Source organism: Mirounga leonina, unplaced genomic scaffold (genome assembly GCF_011800145.1).
Source record: "Mirounga leonina isolate KUSES-001 unplaced genomic scaffold, KU_Mleo_1.0 Mir_55, whole genome shotgun sequence".
In the NCBI taxonomy this organism is placed as follows: Eukaryota; Metazoa; Chordata; class Mammalia; order Carnivora; family Phocidae; genus Mirounga; species Mirounga leonina.
Genome location: NW_023270816.1, coordinates 2,430,495 through 2,448,467, shown reverse-complemented (window position 1 = coordinate 2,448,467; position 17,973 = coordinate 2,430,495). Strand labels below are relative to the sequence as shown.

At 49.4% G+C, this 17,973-nt stretch overlaps 1 protein-coding gene across 1 annotated transcript in view; it reads right to left on the bottom strand.

Moving 5' to 3' along the window:
* The window catches only part of LOC118001966 (transmembrane protein 181), a 71,124-nt gene extending 53,366 nt beyond the window's left edge, over positions 1–17,758 (bottom strand). The window contains exon 1 of the mRNA XM_034992176.1: positions 17,591–17,758. Within this exon, the coding sequence (XP_034848067.1) occupies positions 17,591–17,721 (131 nt within the window). The 5' untranslated portion in view covers positions 17,722–17,758. The remainder of the gene's footprint in view (positions 1–17,590) is intronic.
* Between the last annotated feature and the right edge of the window lie 215 nt (positions 17,759–17,973).

Sequence of the window (17,973 nt, the reverse complement as noted above, 5' to 3'; positions counted from 1 at the left end):
GGGGGGCGCGGGGGCGCGGCGGGGGCGGGGCAGGGGCCCGAGAGGGGCCGCACTGCCCTGCACAGACCCCGCTCACTGGCCCCAGAGGAGGGGATCCCGCGGCGCGTCCACCTCCCCTGCGCCCCAAGAGCACAGAGGCGGGCCCGAGCGGTGGGTGGGCTCAGTCTAGGGTTCACAAATCGAATGAATGAATGTATGACTTGACTCTTACTCCTTGTCCCTTGCTGAGGAGACAGAACATTAAAACATCCACCCTCTGGCTTCTAGGGCGTCTTAATCAGGGCATAAGAATGGACCATAGGAGTCCATGAATGCCCTACAGATGCGTGAAAGACCCTATGGGTGTCTGCATTTTTCTGGCGAGAAGATCTATAACTTTCCAAATTCTCAAAGAGGTTTGTGACCCAAAGAGCTTAAATGCCAGAGCAAACCTCTGACACCCCTAAATGATGCCAGGATAGCTTTTCCAGGCTCTTTCTGGTAGTTTCTGCAAGCTTTTTCTAAATTAGAGCTACCATAGCATGCAGATTTTCCATCCCCAGTGCAAACAGCGTCCCTCAGGAAGCATGCAGGTGTGGTTCCCACACCCCACATCCCACAGAGCTGAAAACATAACTGATGGTGCAATCCGGGTCCTGCTAAGGTGTTGAGTAGGAGCAAGTTTCAGGGGCCAATCCTGTTGCAGTTCTTTCTACAGTGTGATGAGATCAGCTGACCAAAAGCACTTTCTTGATCTAAGATCCTGGCATACAGTCCTAAATTTCTGTGATCGAGAACAGAGGAGAACCACAGTTTTGGATATTTCCAAGATTCCCTTTGGAGCATTTGTCAAAATGTCCCCTGTCCACTTATTGCCATGGGTTTAAAGTCAATCTAAATGAGGAAAATAAAAGACTCAAGCTTTCTTCCTAATGTTTTCTTGTTCATGCGCTAAGCTGCCAACAAGCTCATTGGTACTGGCAGGAAGATACCAACACGAATAGCATTCAGTTCCCACCCTCAGCAAACTTACAGGCAAAGTCAGTTACCAAAACTAAGGGTGACAAGCACAGATTGCTACAGTGACACTGAGGAAAGGCACCTAACTCACCTGCGGTGGGGTTGGGTGGGAGAGGGGAGAGAATGCTCAATGTCTGGGCTGATCTCGAAGTGGGACAGGCTTGAGAAGTTGGAGGGAATTGGGGGGGGGGGGGGGCGGACACCAGGCAAAGCAACAGACTGAATACCAAGTAAGAATGACAAATTCCATTACCACCCTGAATCCTAAACCACAACTCTTAAAGAAATGATACCAAAAGATTATTCCTCTGATTCTTTTCGTAGACACTTGGAGAAAAAGGGGTCTTCCCGGCAACAAGGCCAGGGAGCATAAACACCAGTAACTGCAGGACAGGCAGGTGATGGGGCACCAGCCAGGTGGGCACTGTGCACCAGAGTGGGCATCGTCTAAAGGAGCTGCGCTCGGCCCTTGGAAAGACTCTGACTTCCGATACAACTTTGCATGTCACACCTTCCAATTCTGAAGTATTGGAAATTAGTTAAAAAATATTTTGAACTCCGGGAAGACTAAACAAAACACATTTGCTGGCTGCATTTGCCCAGAGGCAGCCAGTTTTTACCTCCAATCTGAGGCAGTCTTATCTGATGGAAAAATGCCTACTCCAGAGACTGGGCCAGCTGCCTGGCCTCTTCTGAGACATCCCCACCGATCTCTTGCTGTTTTCATATGGCTCCAGGTTTTAAAAAGAGTTGACCTCTTTGAGACCCAAACTCCCTCCTGGTAAATTCTCCACATTGGTCCTCCTTTGACCTGCTGTCCAGCATCACTTGATCCCTCATTTTCTCATTTATGTGTTCTTCCAGCATTAACTGAGTATTCAGTGTGTGCCACGCACTTCCTTCAGCTGTAGAAACACAACACAAATACGTGGGACAATCCCTGTCCTCCTGGGACTTATCTTTTGGTGAAGGACACAGCCAGCAAACAAATAACCGAATAACGACACAGTACAACTGTGATGGAAAAGGGATAGAAGAGCACAGTGATAGAGTATATGATAAGGGGAAAGGTGCCCAACCTATCCTGGGTCTCCAAGAAAGCTTGTCTAACATGTCAACCATCCCTCACAGGAGATTTCCTCCAGGTCACCTCCAGGCCCCCTCCTCTGAACATGCTTCTGTTCAGCAAGTTTCCTCACTAAGCTCAGAATGGAGCACATTTCAGATGAGGTCTGTATCAGCCTGAGAATGAGTTGGTATTCTGGCAGCTTCTGCCCATTCAACTGATGATTCCATTCTCCTGATGCCTCCTAGGATCTCTGCTCAGGGTCATGCTGTCCAATGAGAAGAACCAGCAATACTGATCACCAGCAAAGCCTAAGGCCCGAGCCAATGAATTCTCTCAGCAACTTGATGAGTTATCCAAGGTCATTATCCTCATTTTACAGATAGGAAACTAAGGCCTTAAAGAGGTTAAGTGACTTTCTCAGGGACTACTGGTGAGAACCTAGGACGACCTCACCCCAAGCTCATGCTCTTCCAATGTTGATGTCCCAAGCGTTGAAGAATGTGACAGGGTCAGAGTGACCAGCAAAGGCCAGGACCAAACAGACCATTAGATATATATAGTCTCTCTAACCTCAGAGGCACTCAGCCCACATGTATCAACTTTGTTCTTATTTTAAAAGCCTTCTAAAATCCATATATACAATGTTTCACAGCATCCCCCAGTAATCCCATTTAATTGGGAGATTGGACCCATGAGTGAGTGTATATGTATCTGAAACCTAGCCTTGTTTTGAAAAGGATCAAAATGTCAGAAATTAGATTAGTCTGATACCACATATTCTTAGAAAGACACCTACTCATACCTAACATTCATTTTCTTTTTTTTTTTAAGATTTTATTTATTTATTTGAGAGAGAGAGCAGAAGCAGGGGGAGCGACAGAGGGAGAGGGAGAAGCAGGCTCCCCGCTGAGCAGGGAGCCGGATGCGGGGCTCGATCTCAGGACCCTGAGATCATGACCTGAGCCGAAGGCAGACGCTTAACGACTGAGCCACCCAAGTGCCCCTCATTTCATTTTCTTAGGGCCAGCAAGCCAACCCTTGAAATCATTTTCTCTAGAACTGAAACAAAGTCAAGGCCACCGGTCTGCAGTTTGCTGACTCCCTGCTGTTTTTCAAGGCTGATGGCAACATCTCAAGGGGTTTATCTGCAAATGCTCTTGATACCCTAGGAAATCAGTTGTCTATTCCAGGGGACTCAAATTCCCTTCCTAATGTAACAGTGAACATTTGTCTAGAATTTTGTAGATAGACTATAGTGATCTCCTAACATCTTATTAGTAAGAATCAATAATGGCTAACATCAAGTACTCATGCTCTAGTTGAGCCCGGAGTTAAACGGGAAGGAAACGAAGAGCTTACTGCAACTCTCTCTAACTATTGTGTTAGTTAGCTCAGGCTATTGTAACAAAATACCATAGACTGAATGGCTTCCACGGTAAGTTTTTTCTCACAGTTCTAGAGGCTACAAGTCCAAGATCAAGGTTCTGGTTGATTCTGTTTCTGGTGAGGACTCTCTTCCTGGCTTGCAGAGAGCCACCTTCTGGCTGTGTTCTCACATGGCCTGTCCTTGGTGCATGTGTGAGAGAAGAGAGAGCAGGAGCTCTCTGGCGTCTCTTCTAATAAGGACCCCAATCCCGTCAGATCAGGGCCCCACCCTTATGACCTCCTTAAACCTAATTCCTTCCTTACTCCAAATTCAGCCACAGTGGGAGGGTTAGGCCTTCAAAATAGGAATGAGAGCTGTCAGTCCCTAACACCCCAGAACGGAAGGTTTCTTAAAAAGGAAAACTGCCCTACATATTCAGTGCAGAGACTAAGGAATTCAGTACCAACAACTCTGATCGCCTATTCTTTGTTCCAAAGCAGGAAAACCTCAGTCTCAATTCTCCCTTGAGCCCGATGATAGTTGATGACAGTGGATGTTAGCGACATGCCTTGGCCTGGGTTTCAGCAGCTCCTGGACACCCATTTCCAGCTGACTCATCCCCTCTGCAGTAAGCAGAGCAGAACAAAGGTGTTTCCATCAGGGCTCAGCTGTCTCACCAGGCCGCCGTCCCCACAACCTCCTCCTGTCCTTTGCAGGAGGCCTTATGCCTTCTGGCCCACTTGTTGTACCAAATGTGGGAGCTTACTCTTCACTGTCTTCTTGACTCCTGAGAACCGATCGGTAGAAGCAATGGTCTACCTCTGATTGGTTCCAAAGCTTTACCTTCTTACCAAGTTTCGTAATGCCAGAACACAGACATTCAGCTCGGTGGGTTATTCACAATATAAAATTGTCGTTCTTGCTTTCTCATCCTTGTGCTTGTTCCCATTATTTACTGCTGCGGAAACTACCCCAACACATATTAGCTGTATTAGTTATCTGTTGCTACATAACAAATTACCTCAGAACTTTGTGTCCTGAAACGACATGTATTATCTCGTGGTTTCTGTGGGTGTTCTATATGGATAGATGTATTTGTGACTTGTCCCGCATAACCGACCGCCTGGAGCCGCGCGCACACAGGCAGGCTAAGGACTGTTGTTTGTGAGACTCGTGCTGTGTGAGTTGCCTTGGGAGCCTGGTTGCTTGGAATATACTACCTGGCCTCCAGATCAGAACTGACCCTTCTGTTCTGGACATCAAGAGCTACAAATCTTGTCTCACATCCCCTCCTGCTCCAGGCTGGGCTGGTCCCCCAGAACGGAATCCGGAATCCAAGAGGGGAGGCAGAAACACACAGCGCAGTCTCCTTGAAAATATAGAAACATGGTAACATGGAAATGCCGCTCGCTCCAGACTGCATTCAGGCAAACAAATATTTCATTTCAAACCCTGTTATTGGCCCTATAAATATGGCCCTTATGGGGATGGTCCGTGGGAAGTCTCACCTGAGGGGAGGACGCTCCACCCAGGCCTCTCCATTTGGACTCCAGCCTGGCTTGTCTCCACAGGGTTTCCCTGGCTGGGGAGGCTGGAGATTGTAAGTACCCAATTTGATGTAACTTATTCTCATTTATTGCCTACTATTAACCTTCATCTATGTGTAGATTCCTTTCCTCTTCTGTTTCTATTAGGTTTCTATAATAACAATAAAGTTTTCTTTCCTTTTCAAAACTGGGACACAGCTGTTGTGAATCTTTTGTTCAGAACAGGGGGTCAGGAATCCAGGTGCAATTAGCGGGGTCCTTTGGCTCAGGCTCTCATTCAGGCTGTAGGCACCGTGTCATCTGGGACTGAAGTTATCCTCAAGACTAGCCGGGGGAAGGGTCTGCCTCCACGCTCATGCCGGTGGTGGTTGGCACGATCTAGTGCCTCCTGGACTATTGGCTGGTGGTCACTCAGTTCCTTGCCACTTGGGGTTTTCCACAGGGCAGCTTCTCGTGTGGCAGCTTTGCTTCATCCAAGTGAGTGAGTGACAAGAACGAGAGTGAGGGCAAGACAGAAGTCACATTTCTGGTACTTGCAATAATAAAGCGCAGTGAGTAGAAGCAGGAACACCTTGCCTGAGCCCATCCCTAGGCCCCACACACGCTCGCAGGGCACAGCCCTTGCTCACGGGCCGCACGGCTTCCACTCACCGGGAATCAGTGTCCAGCATACCAATACCGTTCACCTTCTCTGCCTTTGGTCATTTGGGATTTTTTTTTTTTTTTTTTTAAAGATTTTCTTTATTTATTTGCGAGAGAGAGAATGAGAGACAGAGAGCATGAGAGGGAAGAGGATCAGAGGGAGAAGCAGACTCCCTGCCGAGCAGGGAGCCCGATGCGGGACTCGATCCCGGGACTCCAGGATCATGACCTGAGCCGAAGGCAGTCGCTTAACCAACTGAGCCACCCAGGCACCCCATTTGGGATTTTTTAAGTATCAGTCTCAATTTACTTGACTGAAACATGTATTCCATTTTATCCTGAGCATTTGAGTGGTACTGCATGAACCAGACTAATGCCATCTTGAACAATCCGCCAGGATGACCGGTCTGTGACCTGAGACCTTGAGCACAGCACCCCCTCCGATTCTTTCCTTTTGTTTAACCACACCCTTAAATACACCCCGAGGCAAAACGCCCTTGATCTGCCCTGGAGATATGGCCATGACACACACCTGTTGTCAAGCTCTGTCCTCCTGGCTGGTCCCCCACGTGTACTCCCAGCCTTGGGGCTACAAAAGCAGCAGGTCTTAAAGGAGGTGGGGTTGCAACCGTCTACTGTCTTATGATGCCCAAGGTATGCTTCTGTCCGGAAGTCCCCTTAAAAAAACCACTTCTCCTCAAGCTGGACTTAGCCTTTTTCTTCAGCCTTTGGAGGTCACTGTGCCTAGTTAGACCTCCCTTTCACGAAACAAGTACCGTTCCACTACCATCCCCTGTGACTTCGCTGTGCCGCCTTTATTTGTCCTCATCTTTCCAGGGCCCGGCACCAAGCCTGGTGCAGAAAGACCCCCAAGACGTGTCCTGAAGGAAGGACAGATGACTGGCAACATCCTGGTGTGTTTTCTCACAGTTTAGAGGCTGTGGGGACACCTGCTCTGGGGAGAAAAGGGTAGGAGTTGCCAGGCCAGCGAGTGTGTCGTTTGGAGGCGGGAAGCTGAGTGTGCCCCTCCTTCTGCGAGGTCTCCTCTCCTTGCTGGTCCTGGTTTTCCTGAGATTTTCTAGTTCTAGTCCAGAAAAGCCCCGATCCCAGGGGTCCTGCAGGCCCAGGCAAACCAGGACAGTTGGTCACGCTACTTCTGGCCTTAATTCCTTCTATGAGTTACAGGGCAAAACTGTCTTCATGTTCAAGAATATCTTAGCTTGCTTCCCTCGAAAACAGAATCTGAGGCAAGAGTTTCCATGTGAACTTTACGGGAAGCAGGTATGACCCCAAGGAAGCTTGGAGAGAGCATGGAGAGGGGCTCAGGAGAGTACACTGGGGGGAGTGCAAGCTGTCCCCAACTTCACTATCAACACATCTAATCGCTCCGTCTTGCAGGATAGCTCCAGAGAGACTGCCCGAAACGATGGTGCCTGGAAATGATCTGTTAGTTCTATCCTGCCATCTGTGTCCTGTGGGCCGGAGTCTGACCTACACACCTAGCTTATACTCCAGGGCCCTGCAAGCAGCCACTGGGGATCCCGGGCCTGTGGGTACCAGTCCAGCTGATGTGGGGTGAACAAGCCTCCCCTGTCTGTCGGTGGTGGGGTGGAGGTGGGAGAGGCCGGGAACTATGTAACCCTTTATCAGGATGACTGAGTTGAGGAAGCAAGGCACAGGCCATGGTGGAGTAGGATGGGAGGATGTGGGCAGGGCCCAGTGGCTCTGGGGATTTGTCAATTTGATCTAGTACAAAGAGGCGGAGAAGGTTCGAAATTGTTGTTGCAAAGACTGAGGAAGTGAGCGGCGTCCTGGGAAAATCTAACAGGATTCCGGGGCTTCGTGGAGGCCCCAGCTGACGTCTTTGAGCTCATGTTAATGATGACTTCTACTAATGCCTGCCTGGTGGTGATTTCCTCCAGCAATCGAGCAGCATAAGCACAGAGAAGAGAGTATTGGTATTGATCAAAGACCGGGGGCTCCCAGGGAGCTAGGACAAAGGGCAGAGGAACAAATTAGTTTAGGACAATGGGTCTCAAAATTTGTTGAGTCAAAGTCACTTGGAGAGCTTTAAAAAGGCCCAATACCCACGCTGAACCCTAAACCAATGAAATCAGAATCCGAAGTAGGGTTTGGGCTTCAGTCATTGTTAAAGCTCTCCAAAGCATCCCCATGTGCAGCAGGCTCGGTAACCAATGGTTTGGGGCCCTGGCGAGAGATTAGAAACCCATGCTGAATCAGTTCCATTTCCTTCCTGAAATCCAGGGGCATTTTCGCCCTTAGATTCTGTAAATTACCTCTGTATCTTTGTAATAAATTCCTTCTTTTGGGCTGAAATTAATACTTGCAATCAATAGTCTTTTTTAAAAAGATTGTATTTATTTGTTTATTTATTTATTTCAGAGATAGAGCATTGGGGATGGGGAGGGGAAAAGGGAAAGGGACAAGTAAACTTTGCACTGAGCACAGAGCCTGATGCGGGGCTCAATCCCACAACCCTGGGATCATGACCAGAGCCGAAACCAAGAGTCAGTTGCTTAACCGACTGAGTCACCCAGGCGCCCCACAATCAATAGTCTTAAACACTGTTGTTCCATATCTCCGTAAAGCAACAGTGAATGCCTGTAGGTGTCCCTGACGTTGCCCTCGACCACGAGAACTACAGCAAAGCCATCATTCTTATGGCAACCTGGAGGAACGGTGTTTGATTTTCCATTTCGCCCTGCAGGACGCTGAGGATAAGAAGAATGCCAGGTCTGGATCTTCTCGATCATGCACCACTGAGCAGTAGGTGTGCTTGCCCTTTCCAGTTGACTTTTAAAGTAATCTCTGTTGGCCTGAATCAAAATTGAGGGCTTTCTTCACCTAAGAGCATGGGCTTGCAGGTCGGAAATGCCAGACAACTAACCCGGGGAAACTGGGAATCATCTTCACAGAGAAACATAACCCCGTCTTCGAGTCCTCCCAGGCTTGCTGATGGGAAATCAACAGGACTTTGTTAGGAGGCCCTGCCTTCTCGAACCACAACACCTGGAGGGCCCCTTCCCAGCCACGTGGGGGTGTTAAAAGGAATTGAAAGCGCACAGCGGTGCCCAGGTTACGGTATTTTTTTCCACGTTCGGTTTGCTTCCCTCATTCCCTAGGAGACAAAGGGGGCAGCACAGAGCGCCCCTGCCCACGTCCCCCCTTCTGTGTGCAGCACCCACCGGGACCGGGCTCACCGCGGGGCCTGTCTCTAACTTCAGACTCTGTTTCCAGCAGAATACCAGCCCTGCCCCCCCTGCCCCCCGCCCCCGCCCCGAGCAAGCCGTTTCCCACACAACAAACTAAGTGGCTCAAATTAGAGCCACCATTTGCCACAAATTGCCAAGTTACAGTAAACGCGAGTTGGCCAGTTCCAGGCACACGAAGGGGCCGTCCAGCCGCAGGTCCGGGGGCCGCTGGGCTCCAGAAACCCTCTGCTTTGGCCTTGAACATACAGAACAAAGGTCTCTATTCTGATTTCCTGGACGTGGACTAAATGGTGCAAAACTCAAGTACTTACGGGATGGGGGGGGAAGGGGATGCGGCAGGAGCCCTGGCATAGAAAAGTCCGAAACCAGGCTCAGCAATGCCCTGCAGTCTGGGCTGGGCAACCCCAGGGCAGGGGTTCATGGGGAGCAGCGCAGGCACCCACCCACCCCGGGAAGGCCTACAGAGGGGCCTAAAGCAGTGACTTCTGAAAATCCGGCCTCCTGGCGCATTTCCTTTAAGTGACTTGTCAGAGCATTTTGAGGGTGAAATGCATACTCTTGGTGCATTTCTTTCATTGCCTATTCTGATTACATTTAGGGTAGGTATATTTGTTTTGTTTTTTGTTTTTTAAAGGTTTTATGTATTTATTTCAGATAGAGCAAGAGAGAGCGTGAGCACGAGGGGAGGGGAAGGGGCAGAGGGGGAGGGAGAAGCAGACTGTTCCCCCACCAGCTGAGCGGGGAGCCCAGTGTGGGGGCTCGATCCCAGGGATGATTGACCCCGGGATAATGACCTGAGCCGAAGGCAGACATGTAACCAACTGAGCCACCCAGGCACCCCAGTGTTTTTGTTTTTTAAGTTATGGAAGCATGTAAGATATTACCCAGGAATTTCATTTCAGGATAGGGAAGGAAGTGCCACAACATAGTGGTTATTTATTTATTTATTTTTACATAGTGGTTATTTTTAGAAGAGCCTTGAGGTTCTCTTGCCCTGATGGGCTCTCCTCTGAGAACCACCGCCCTGTGGCAACAAGGCCGTCTTTATTCAATGCGGAGGACGGACAGGGCCTGAGGCCAAGAGAACAGGGAAGAAAGCGGGACAAAGGAGGGAAAACCACCATTCCAGAGTGGAGAAGTTCAAGGGCGTGTCTTCTGTCACCTCTGCCCAGGACGCTGACGGTGACACCCCAGACTCGGCCTCCTCAGCCAGCTTCAGCTGGAGTCACACATCTGGGGTCACCAACCATCTCGATACTCCTGAGACTGAGGGGGTTCCCAGGACACTGGACTTCCGGTGCTAAAGCCAGGACAGTTTGGTCACGCTACCTCTGGCCCAACAGCCCCTCGCAAACTGGTTTCCCACCACAGAGGGCTGGGCAGGGGCCTGTGTCCTTTGCCCACACTCCATGTCCTCCTTCACCCCAATGCACACACCACACACAGCCTTACACCACACACACACACCATGTAGATACCCCTCCACACACGCACACCACACACACACCTTTCCCAACCTGAACTTCATAAAGCTCAGGCAGCTTGGGCAGCATTGAGAAGACTGGAGTCACCTCTGCTGGGGAGGCCATCCCTGGGCCCCCCTCAGACACAGCCCCCCTCTCTCTCTGTGGTCTTGGTTTTAGAGCCAGGAGGGATCTGCGATCATACTATGAGATGTGCAGACCTGATTTCCAAGATGGCAGCAACAGAGCCAAGACTCTGGCCTCCTGACTCTTGCTCACCAAACAGTCAGCTGCTAGTTTAGAAAATATTCGGAGGGGAATCTAAATCCACAGCCCTGTAGCAGCACACGGGCAGTCCCGCTCAAGGAGAGCCTGTTATGGGGGTAATTGTGTCCCCCAAAGATGTTGAAGTCCTGACCCCCAGTGCCTGTGACTGTGGCTTGTTTGGAAACAGGGTCTTTGCAGATGATCAAGTTAAGATGAGGTCAAGGGTGGACCCTGATCCACTACAACTGGTGTCCTTACGACAAGGGGAAATTTGGATGCAGAGACAGATGCACAGCGAGGGAAGACAGAGAGAAAATGAACGAGCGGCCACGTAGGAGCCAAGGAAGAGCTGAGCCGCACCCCCACCCCCCACCCCAAGCTGTCAGGGAGGCCAGAACAGGCCCTGCCCTCACAGCCTTGGGCGGACCACCCTGCCAACACCTTGATCTCAGAATTCTGGCCTCCAGAACTGGGAGACACAAAACGTCTGCTGTGTAAGCCGCTCGGTTTGTGGTCCTGTGTCAGCGCCGCCCTCTAAGACAAATCCAGAGTCCCGGCTCTCCTCTGTCAAGCTTCGGATGTCCTGGCCCAGCTCGGAGGCCTTTTCTCATCCGGCAGATGAGGCTTTTCTACTGCAAGAGCTGAGTCATTGCTGCAGCTGAATGATGACGGGCCCGGGGAACAGTCGGGGAACAGTCGGCACCTTCTACCTGCTCTGCTCCCCAAAGAAGATCTTTATCTTTTCCTCTCCATTCAGAGCAAGATGTAGCTAGCTTTAAAGAAAAAAAGAACAAAACAACTCCGCTGCATGGGCCAAAGCTCTGCTTACATGAAGGCACAGGTAAAAATAATTCAGCTTCGGTGAACCACCAGGAAGAGTGCTGACAAGAGTAGAGCGTGTCTGCGTTGGAACCGCGAGCGCCATACATGTACCCGCGGCCAGGTCAAGGCCTTCGGGATGGCCCTGAAGCATGGAGTTGTACCACCTGGAAACACCAAACGATAAAACACCATGGGATTCCTGTCCTGATGGCAAGCCCGTCCCATTGAGATGGATGCTCTTAAACATTCCACTCACCGTTCTTGGGTTCTCCATCCTGGCTGAGATCCAGCCCAGGCCAATTAAATCAGAGTTCTCGAGGGTACGGCCTGGGCATCTGTCTTTTTAAAAGCTCCCCCAAGTGATTATGATGTGCAGCTAGCATTGAGAATCCCTAATCTAGCTAATTCCCCTGGCTGTGATGCCATGCCCAACATTATCTGTGTTCTCGTGGGTCTGCATCAGCCAATTACATAAACTGGCATTCTGATTCTGTATATTCATCCAGAGCTTAGTTAATGAGAAGACTTCCCTGACCATATACACCCCAATGTCCACAATAGCCAAACTGTGGAAAGAGCCAAGATGCCCTTCAACAGATGAAAGGATAAAGAAGTTGTAGTCCATATATACAACGGACTATTACTCAGCCATCAGAAGGGATGAATACCCAACTTTTACATCAACATGGATGGGACTGGAGGAGATTATGCTAAGTGAAATAAGTCAAGCAGATAAAAACAATTATCACATGGTTTCACTTATTTGTGGAACATAAGGAATAGCATGGAGGACATTAGGAGAAAGAAGGGAAAAATGAAGCAGGGGAAATCGGAGGGGGAGACGAACCATGAGAGACTATGGACTCCAAGAAACAAACCGAGGGTTTTAGAGGGGAGGGGGGTTAGGGTTAAGGAGGACATGTATTGCATGGAGCACTGGGTGTTATACGCCAACAATGAATCATGGAACACTACATCAAAAACTAATGATGTATTATATGGTGACTAACATAACATAATAAATAAAATAAAATAAAAAATGAGAAGCCTTCCCTGAGAACAGGTCCTTCTCTCTCAATGTGGCTGACTAAAATAGGCCAGCAAGACTGAGGACTAGCCCCTGGGCCCTGAGGAATTCACCAAGATAATAAGATGTTACCTCCAAAAAAGTAACCTCTTGGGTGAGGACACCACTGGCGTCCCTTCACTGGCCAAGAAAACTCAAGTCCATCTTGGTTGTTCCTATATTTTACAGAGGTAAAGTAATAACATGAGAAACAAAGTATGGGTCGGCAAAATGGCCAACCACAAATTCTCCAAGAGCTGAGCTCTAAAGGACTGTATCTATTGTCCTTCACTTTTCTTTAGCTCCTGACTATTTATTTCATGGACATGACTGACTGCCTCCTTGGCATCCATTCCCCACATCTTCTTCCTAACAGAACTGCAACTGGGCTCTGCTCTCTACCTCTCCTCCCTTGAGGACATAGGCCTTAGAGGAAATTGACCCCACCCTCAGCTCCTGGGGTGCTCTGATTTGCCTCAGTCTGTTTCCAACCCCAGAGCTCAAGAAAGAGCAAGTGCCCTGATGTCGTCAATGAGACACAGGAGTTGGTTTTCTTTTAAGCTTTCTACTGAAGCATTATACACATACAGAAAAGTGCATGTATCATGTGTATAGCTTGACCGATGTTCACAAACTGCATATGCCTGTGTAACCAGCACCCAGATCAAGAAGCAAAATATCACCCGCAGCCTGAAAGCCCTTTTCTGCCCTCTTCCATTCACTATTCCCTCAAGGGTAACCACTGTCCTGACTTCCAACACTACAGGGTCATTTTGCCTGTTTTATACTTCTTTTTATATAAGTAGAATCAAACAGTATATACTCCATGTCTGGCCTTTTTTACTCACATTATGTGTGTGAGGGACTCATTTTTATTGCATAGAGTTGTAAGTTGCTTACTTTCATTGCTGTATAATATTCCATGATGGAATAAGCCAAATTTATCCATTCTGCTGTTGATGAGTATTTGGTTGGTTTCTGGTTCAGGAGTACAGCAAATTGTGCTGCTATGAACATTTTAGTCCTTGTCTACTGAGGACACATATATGCACTTCTGTAGGGTAAATACCTAAGAAGGAATGCTGGGCTGAAGGGAATATATACATTCAACTTTAGGAGATACAGCCAAACGGCCTTCCACAGTCCCACATGGGACTGGACCGATTTTCCCTCCCATCTGCAGTGTATGAAAGTTCCATGTCCTTGTCAACACATGTCTGTCTTCTTCACTGTTACCATTTTGGTGGGGGTATAGATGAGATTCAAGGAGTTTTGCTGCAGGCTTCAAGTTATCTCTTCTCATTTAGAGGAAGCCAGCCCATTCTCCCCATGGATGTGAATGAGAAGCAATAGCCAAAATGATTACTAGTAGCCAATTGAGGCCAATTGTCATCAAGTTAAAATGAAAGGACTTGATGACATCATTAAGCTGCTGAATCAACAAACAACTCAATCCATTACCTCCCAGCTGCTTTGCTTTTTCTGTTGTCTGTATTGGAAAGCATCCTCCATGTTATTTTCAAAAGCACTTGAGCCTACCACATCCTTGCTTCATTTTTCTGATGGGGAAACTGATCACCAGTGAAATATAACGGTTACCCGAAGGCCTGGGAGTTAGCAAAGGGTAGAGTTCAGACCCAGCCTACTGCTCTGCCCCCTACATCATGCCAGCACCCCCTTCCTAGCAGGCGGTACCACTGTCATCTCTCAGTTTGTGCACGTGACTGCGAGTCCTTTGATCACATAGCTGCCATTTGTCAATGATGCCAAATTATGTAGCCAGTATGCCAACAGCCATGCCAGTTAACGGAGGGACCAACCATCTTATGCAAGAGGGGATTAGCAGCTGTCTCCTCGCTGCATCCTGTTCCGAGGAAACTGTCAGCCACACGGGGCAAGGCCCTGGCCCTCCAGGGGAAAAAGGACTGGTGCTTTTTAATCATAAATCACTAATGAGGACACGGAGACAGTGAGAAAAGCAGGAGCAAAAATTAGAGTCGCAAATGCATCTTCCAGCTAGGCAGATGCAGGAGCTGTAACTATCAGCTTCCCAACTTGGAAACCCAAGAATCTTTTGCCTAGTTTTGTAAAGGGACAACCCATTGATATAAAAATTCAATGGAGCAATGGAAGGCAGTTCAGTGACCTAAAATATCTCCTCACTATAAACCAGTCTTTGTGACCCAGCCTAACTGCTCTGCCAACACACAATATTGTAAAGCGTTCTGCAGCTGGCTTGTCCTCATGTCCGTGGGGCAGACAGAACTCATCACTTTCCCCTTCCAACCACGGTAAATTCATGGTCTTCAAGATCCAGATCAACTAGTGGAGTTGCCCCTGGACTCTAGATTCAGATGCTTGCTGCAGGACCAGCAGCCAAACTGCTCATGTCACTCCCCCACACTTAAAACCCTTCAATGCCTTCACATTGGAATTCTAATGAAATTCATACTTCTTGGTCTAGCATTCAAGGCTCTATATGACCTGGCCCTGCCTATTTCTCTGACCATGCTGATCTTCTTTTTATTCCTTGAACATGCAGTAGTTCCCCCCCCGCCCCCTTACCCGTGGTTTTGCCTTCCATGGCCGCTTCAGTTACCTGCAGGCCAGAAGCAAGATAATCCTCCTTCTGATAGGTGGTCAGCAGGTCAAGCGCCATGGTCAGCAGGGAGTCTGCTTGAAGATTCTCTCCCTCTGCCCCTCCCCCTACTTGTGCGTTCATGCATGCATGCACACGTTCTCTCGCTCTCTCAAATAAATAAATAAATCTTTAAAAAAAAAAAGAAGGGTGAGTACAGTACAGTAAGATATTTTGAGAGAGACCACATTCACACAACCTTGATTATATTATTATACTTGTTCTATTTTATTATTCGTTGTTGTCAATCTCTTACTGTGCCTAATTTACAAATTAAATTTTATCATAGGTATGTATAGGAAAAACCATAATATATCTAGGATTCAGTATTATCTGTGGTTTCAGGCATCCCCTGGGGGCCTTAGAACACAATCCCTGCAGCAAAGGAAGACTACTGTACCATGTTTTTATGGCCTCGGGGACTTTGTGATTATACTTCCTCTTCTGGAACTTCCCCCCCCAGCTCGTTGGCTAGTGAGCAAGTCATTCTTCATTCTTAGTCAAATGTCACCTTCTCCAAGAGCCTTCTCTGACCAGTTTCTCTGAAGTAGCACCCCTATCACTCTTTATCATGGCACCTGGTTTATTATCTTCCAAGTGCTCACTGTGACATGTAATCACTTGTTTATTGCCTATAAGCTCCACAACATCAGGGACCCTGTATCTCCAGCCCCTAGAATGGCAGGAAGAACATAGGAGATCTTCAATGACTATTGGTTGGATAAATGGGTGAATGAATAAAGGATGATCCAGTTGTGGATTAACCAGTGGTGTGGCTTTGTTCTCTTCTCTGCTACCTGAAGTAAGACCATTTAGCTATTCACTAGATCCTTTGCCAAAGAAATGTTCCCAAGAAAATAAAATACAGAGAAAAAAAAATAGAGTGGGGAGAGGTTAGGGGGAAAGGAGACTGGAATATACATTAAACATAAGATTTTAAACTATCAAATAAAAATTTAAAAAAAGATTTAAAACTATCTGTGGTTTTTTTGTTTTTTGTTTTTTGTTTTTTTTAAAGATTTTATTTATTTATTTGACAGAGAGAGACACAGCGAGAGAGGGAACACAAGCAGGCAGAGTGGGAGAGGGAGAAGCAGGCTCCCCGCAGAGCAGGGAGCCCGATGTGGGACTCGATCCCAGGACCCTGGGATCATGACCTGAGCCGAAGGCAGTCGCTTAACCAACTGAGCCACCCAGGTGCCCTCTGTGGTTTGTTTTTACCATACTGTCAGGTGTCCTGGGGGGCTGCATGAGGCAGATTGTGAGTCCCATCCAGAGCCACACAATAGGATCTTGGGATTACATATATTTTTAAATGAGCTTTTCCATTTTTTGTGACAAATTTTGTGACCAATATATTGGTCAGCCCCTGGGAAGCCACTGGCCTTTTGAAAAGATCTCATGATAAGTGTGACATACAGTTTTCTGAGCACATATATGACTATTAGGATACGCTGTATAAAAACGAGTATCCCCACTTCAGAGATAGCTGTGCAATCAACTGCCCATCCTTAAGCACACAGTGAATAGTACATCATCACTAGAATTTTCACCTTCCACAAACCTTCTGGTTCAAGCTCCCCATTTCACAGATGAGGAAGCTTGCAAAGCGAGTTAGCAGATAACTTTCTCAGGGTCACAGAGCTAGTGAGGAAAAAGATCAACCTCGGTCCCAGACTCCAGACTCCAGATTGGGTCCTTGCACGATACTACAACACATCAGCTAAGCCCAGCCATGAGCAAAGGAGCGGGTTTCCCATCAGAACAGCGAAACACAGGAAGGGGCGGGTGCCCTGCTGCGAGAATCTGCAACCCCCACAGCTCTCACCTTGGCTACACGGAGAGGGTGACAGAGATGAACACAGACAAGCCCAAACCAACAACTCGTCGGGGTGCGTGCGGAACCGTGACCTCCCGCAACATCTTCACCCAGGTGCGACTCAGCCCAGAAGCCATCAGCCCCCAACGCTCAGGAGCACCCCAGCCTCAGAGATTTTCACCAAAGCTCAGGGGCCCGAGTACCTCAAAAGAGAGGCCAGGGCCCTCCCTGCCTGACGCTGGAGGGGGAGTAATCCTCTCCCCAAACCAGTACTCAGCAAGGCCTGAGCAAGACCGTGGGGGCGGTAGGCACGCGGGTGGGGGGTAGGAGGGGATGACAGGAAGGGAGGAAGGGAGGGAGGAGCAAAGCAGGGACAAATGCCTGTGGATCCCCTTCTCCGGATTTCAGAATCTCGGCTCAGGTTTCTAGGGAATGGAAAACAGCTTCCCGACCGGCCGCGGCCAGAACCCGCAGACCAGCGCCCTCTCCGCCCCTCCCCGGGCTCGACACTAGCCGGGGGTTAGGGGCGACCAAGGGCGGGACCCCCGCCAGGCCGGCAGCGCACCCGAGTCCCGGGGTTGGACGGCGGGGGCGGCCCGAAGCCCCGGGTCTGCGCCCCCTCCCCGCAGCCCGGCCCGCCGGCGCCCGCCCGCCCCTACCTGTAGTAGCGGTCATCTTTGAAAGGCGTGAGGTCCTCCTTCAGCTCGCGGTACGCCTCCTGGAGCCGCTTGCATAGGTGCTTGAGCTCGCTGCAGAGCGGGGGCTCGAAGGCAGGGTACTCGGTGTCCATGCCCGCGCCGCGCCCGCGTTCCCGGCGCCGAGCCCGGCGTCCCCTCCTCCCGCCGCTCCGCCCTTTGTATTGCTTCCTTCGCCGCTCTCTTCCCAGCTCCGGCGGCCGGGGCTGCCAGCGCACGGGGCGGGACCGAGAAGGAGGAGGAGCAGGCGGCGGGGGAAGTGGGGAGGGGGCGCGGAGGAAGGTGGGGCGGGGCGCGCTCAGGGCGCCGCCGCGAGACCGTGGGGGCCTAAGCAGCGGAGGGTGCCG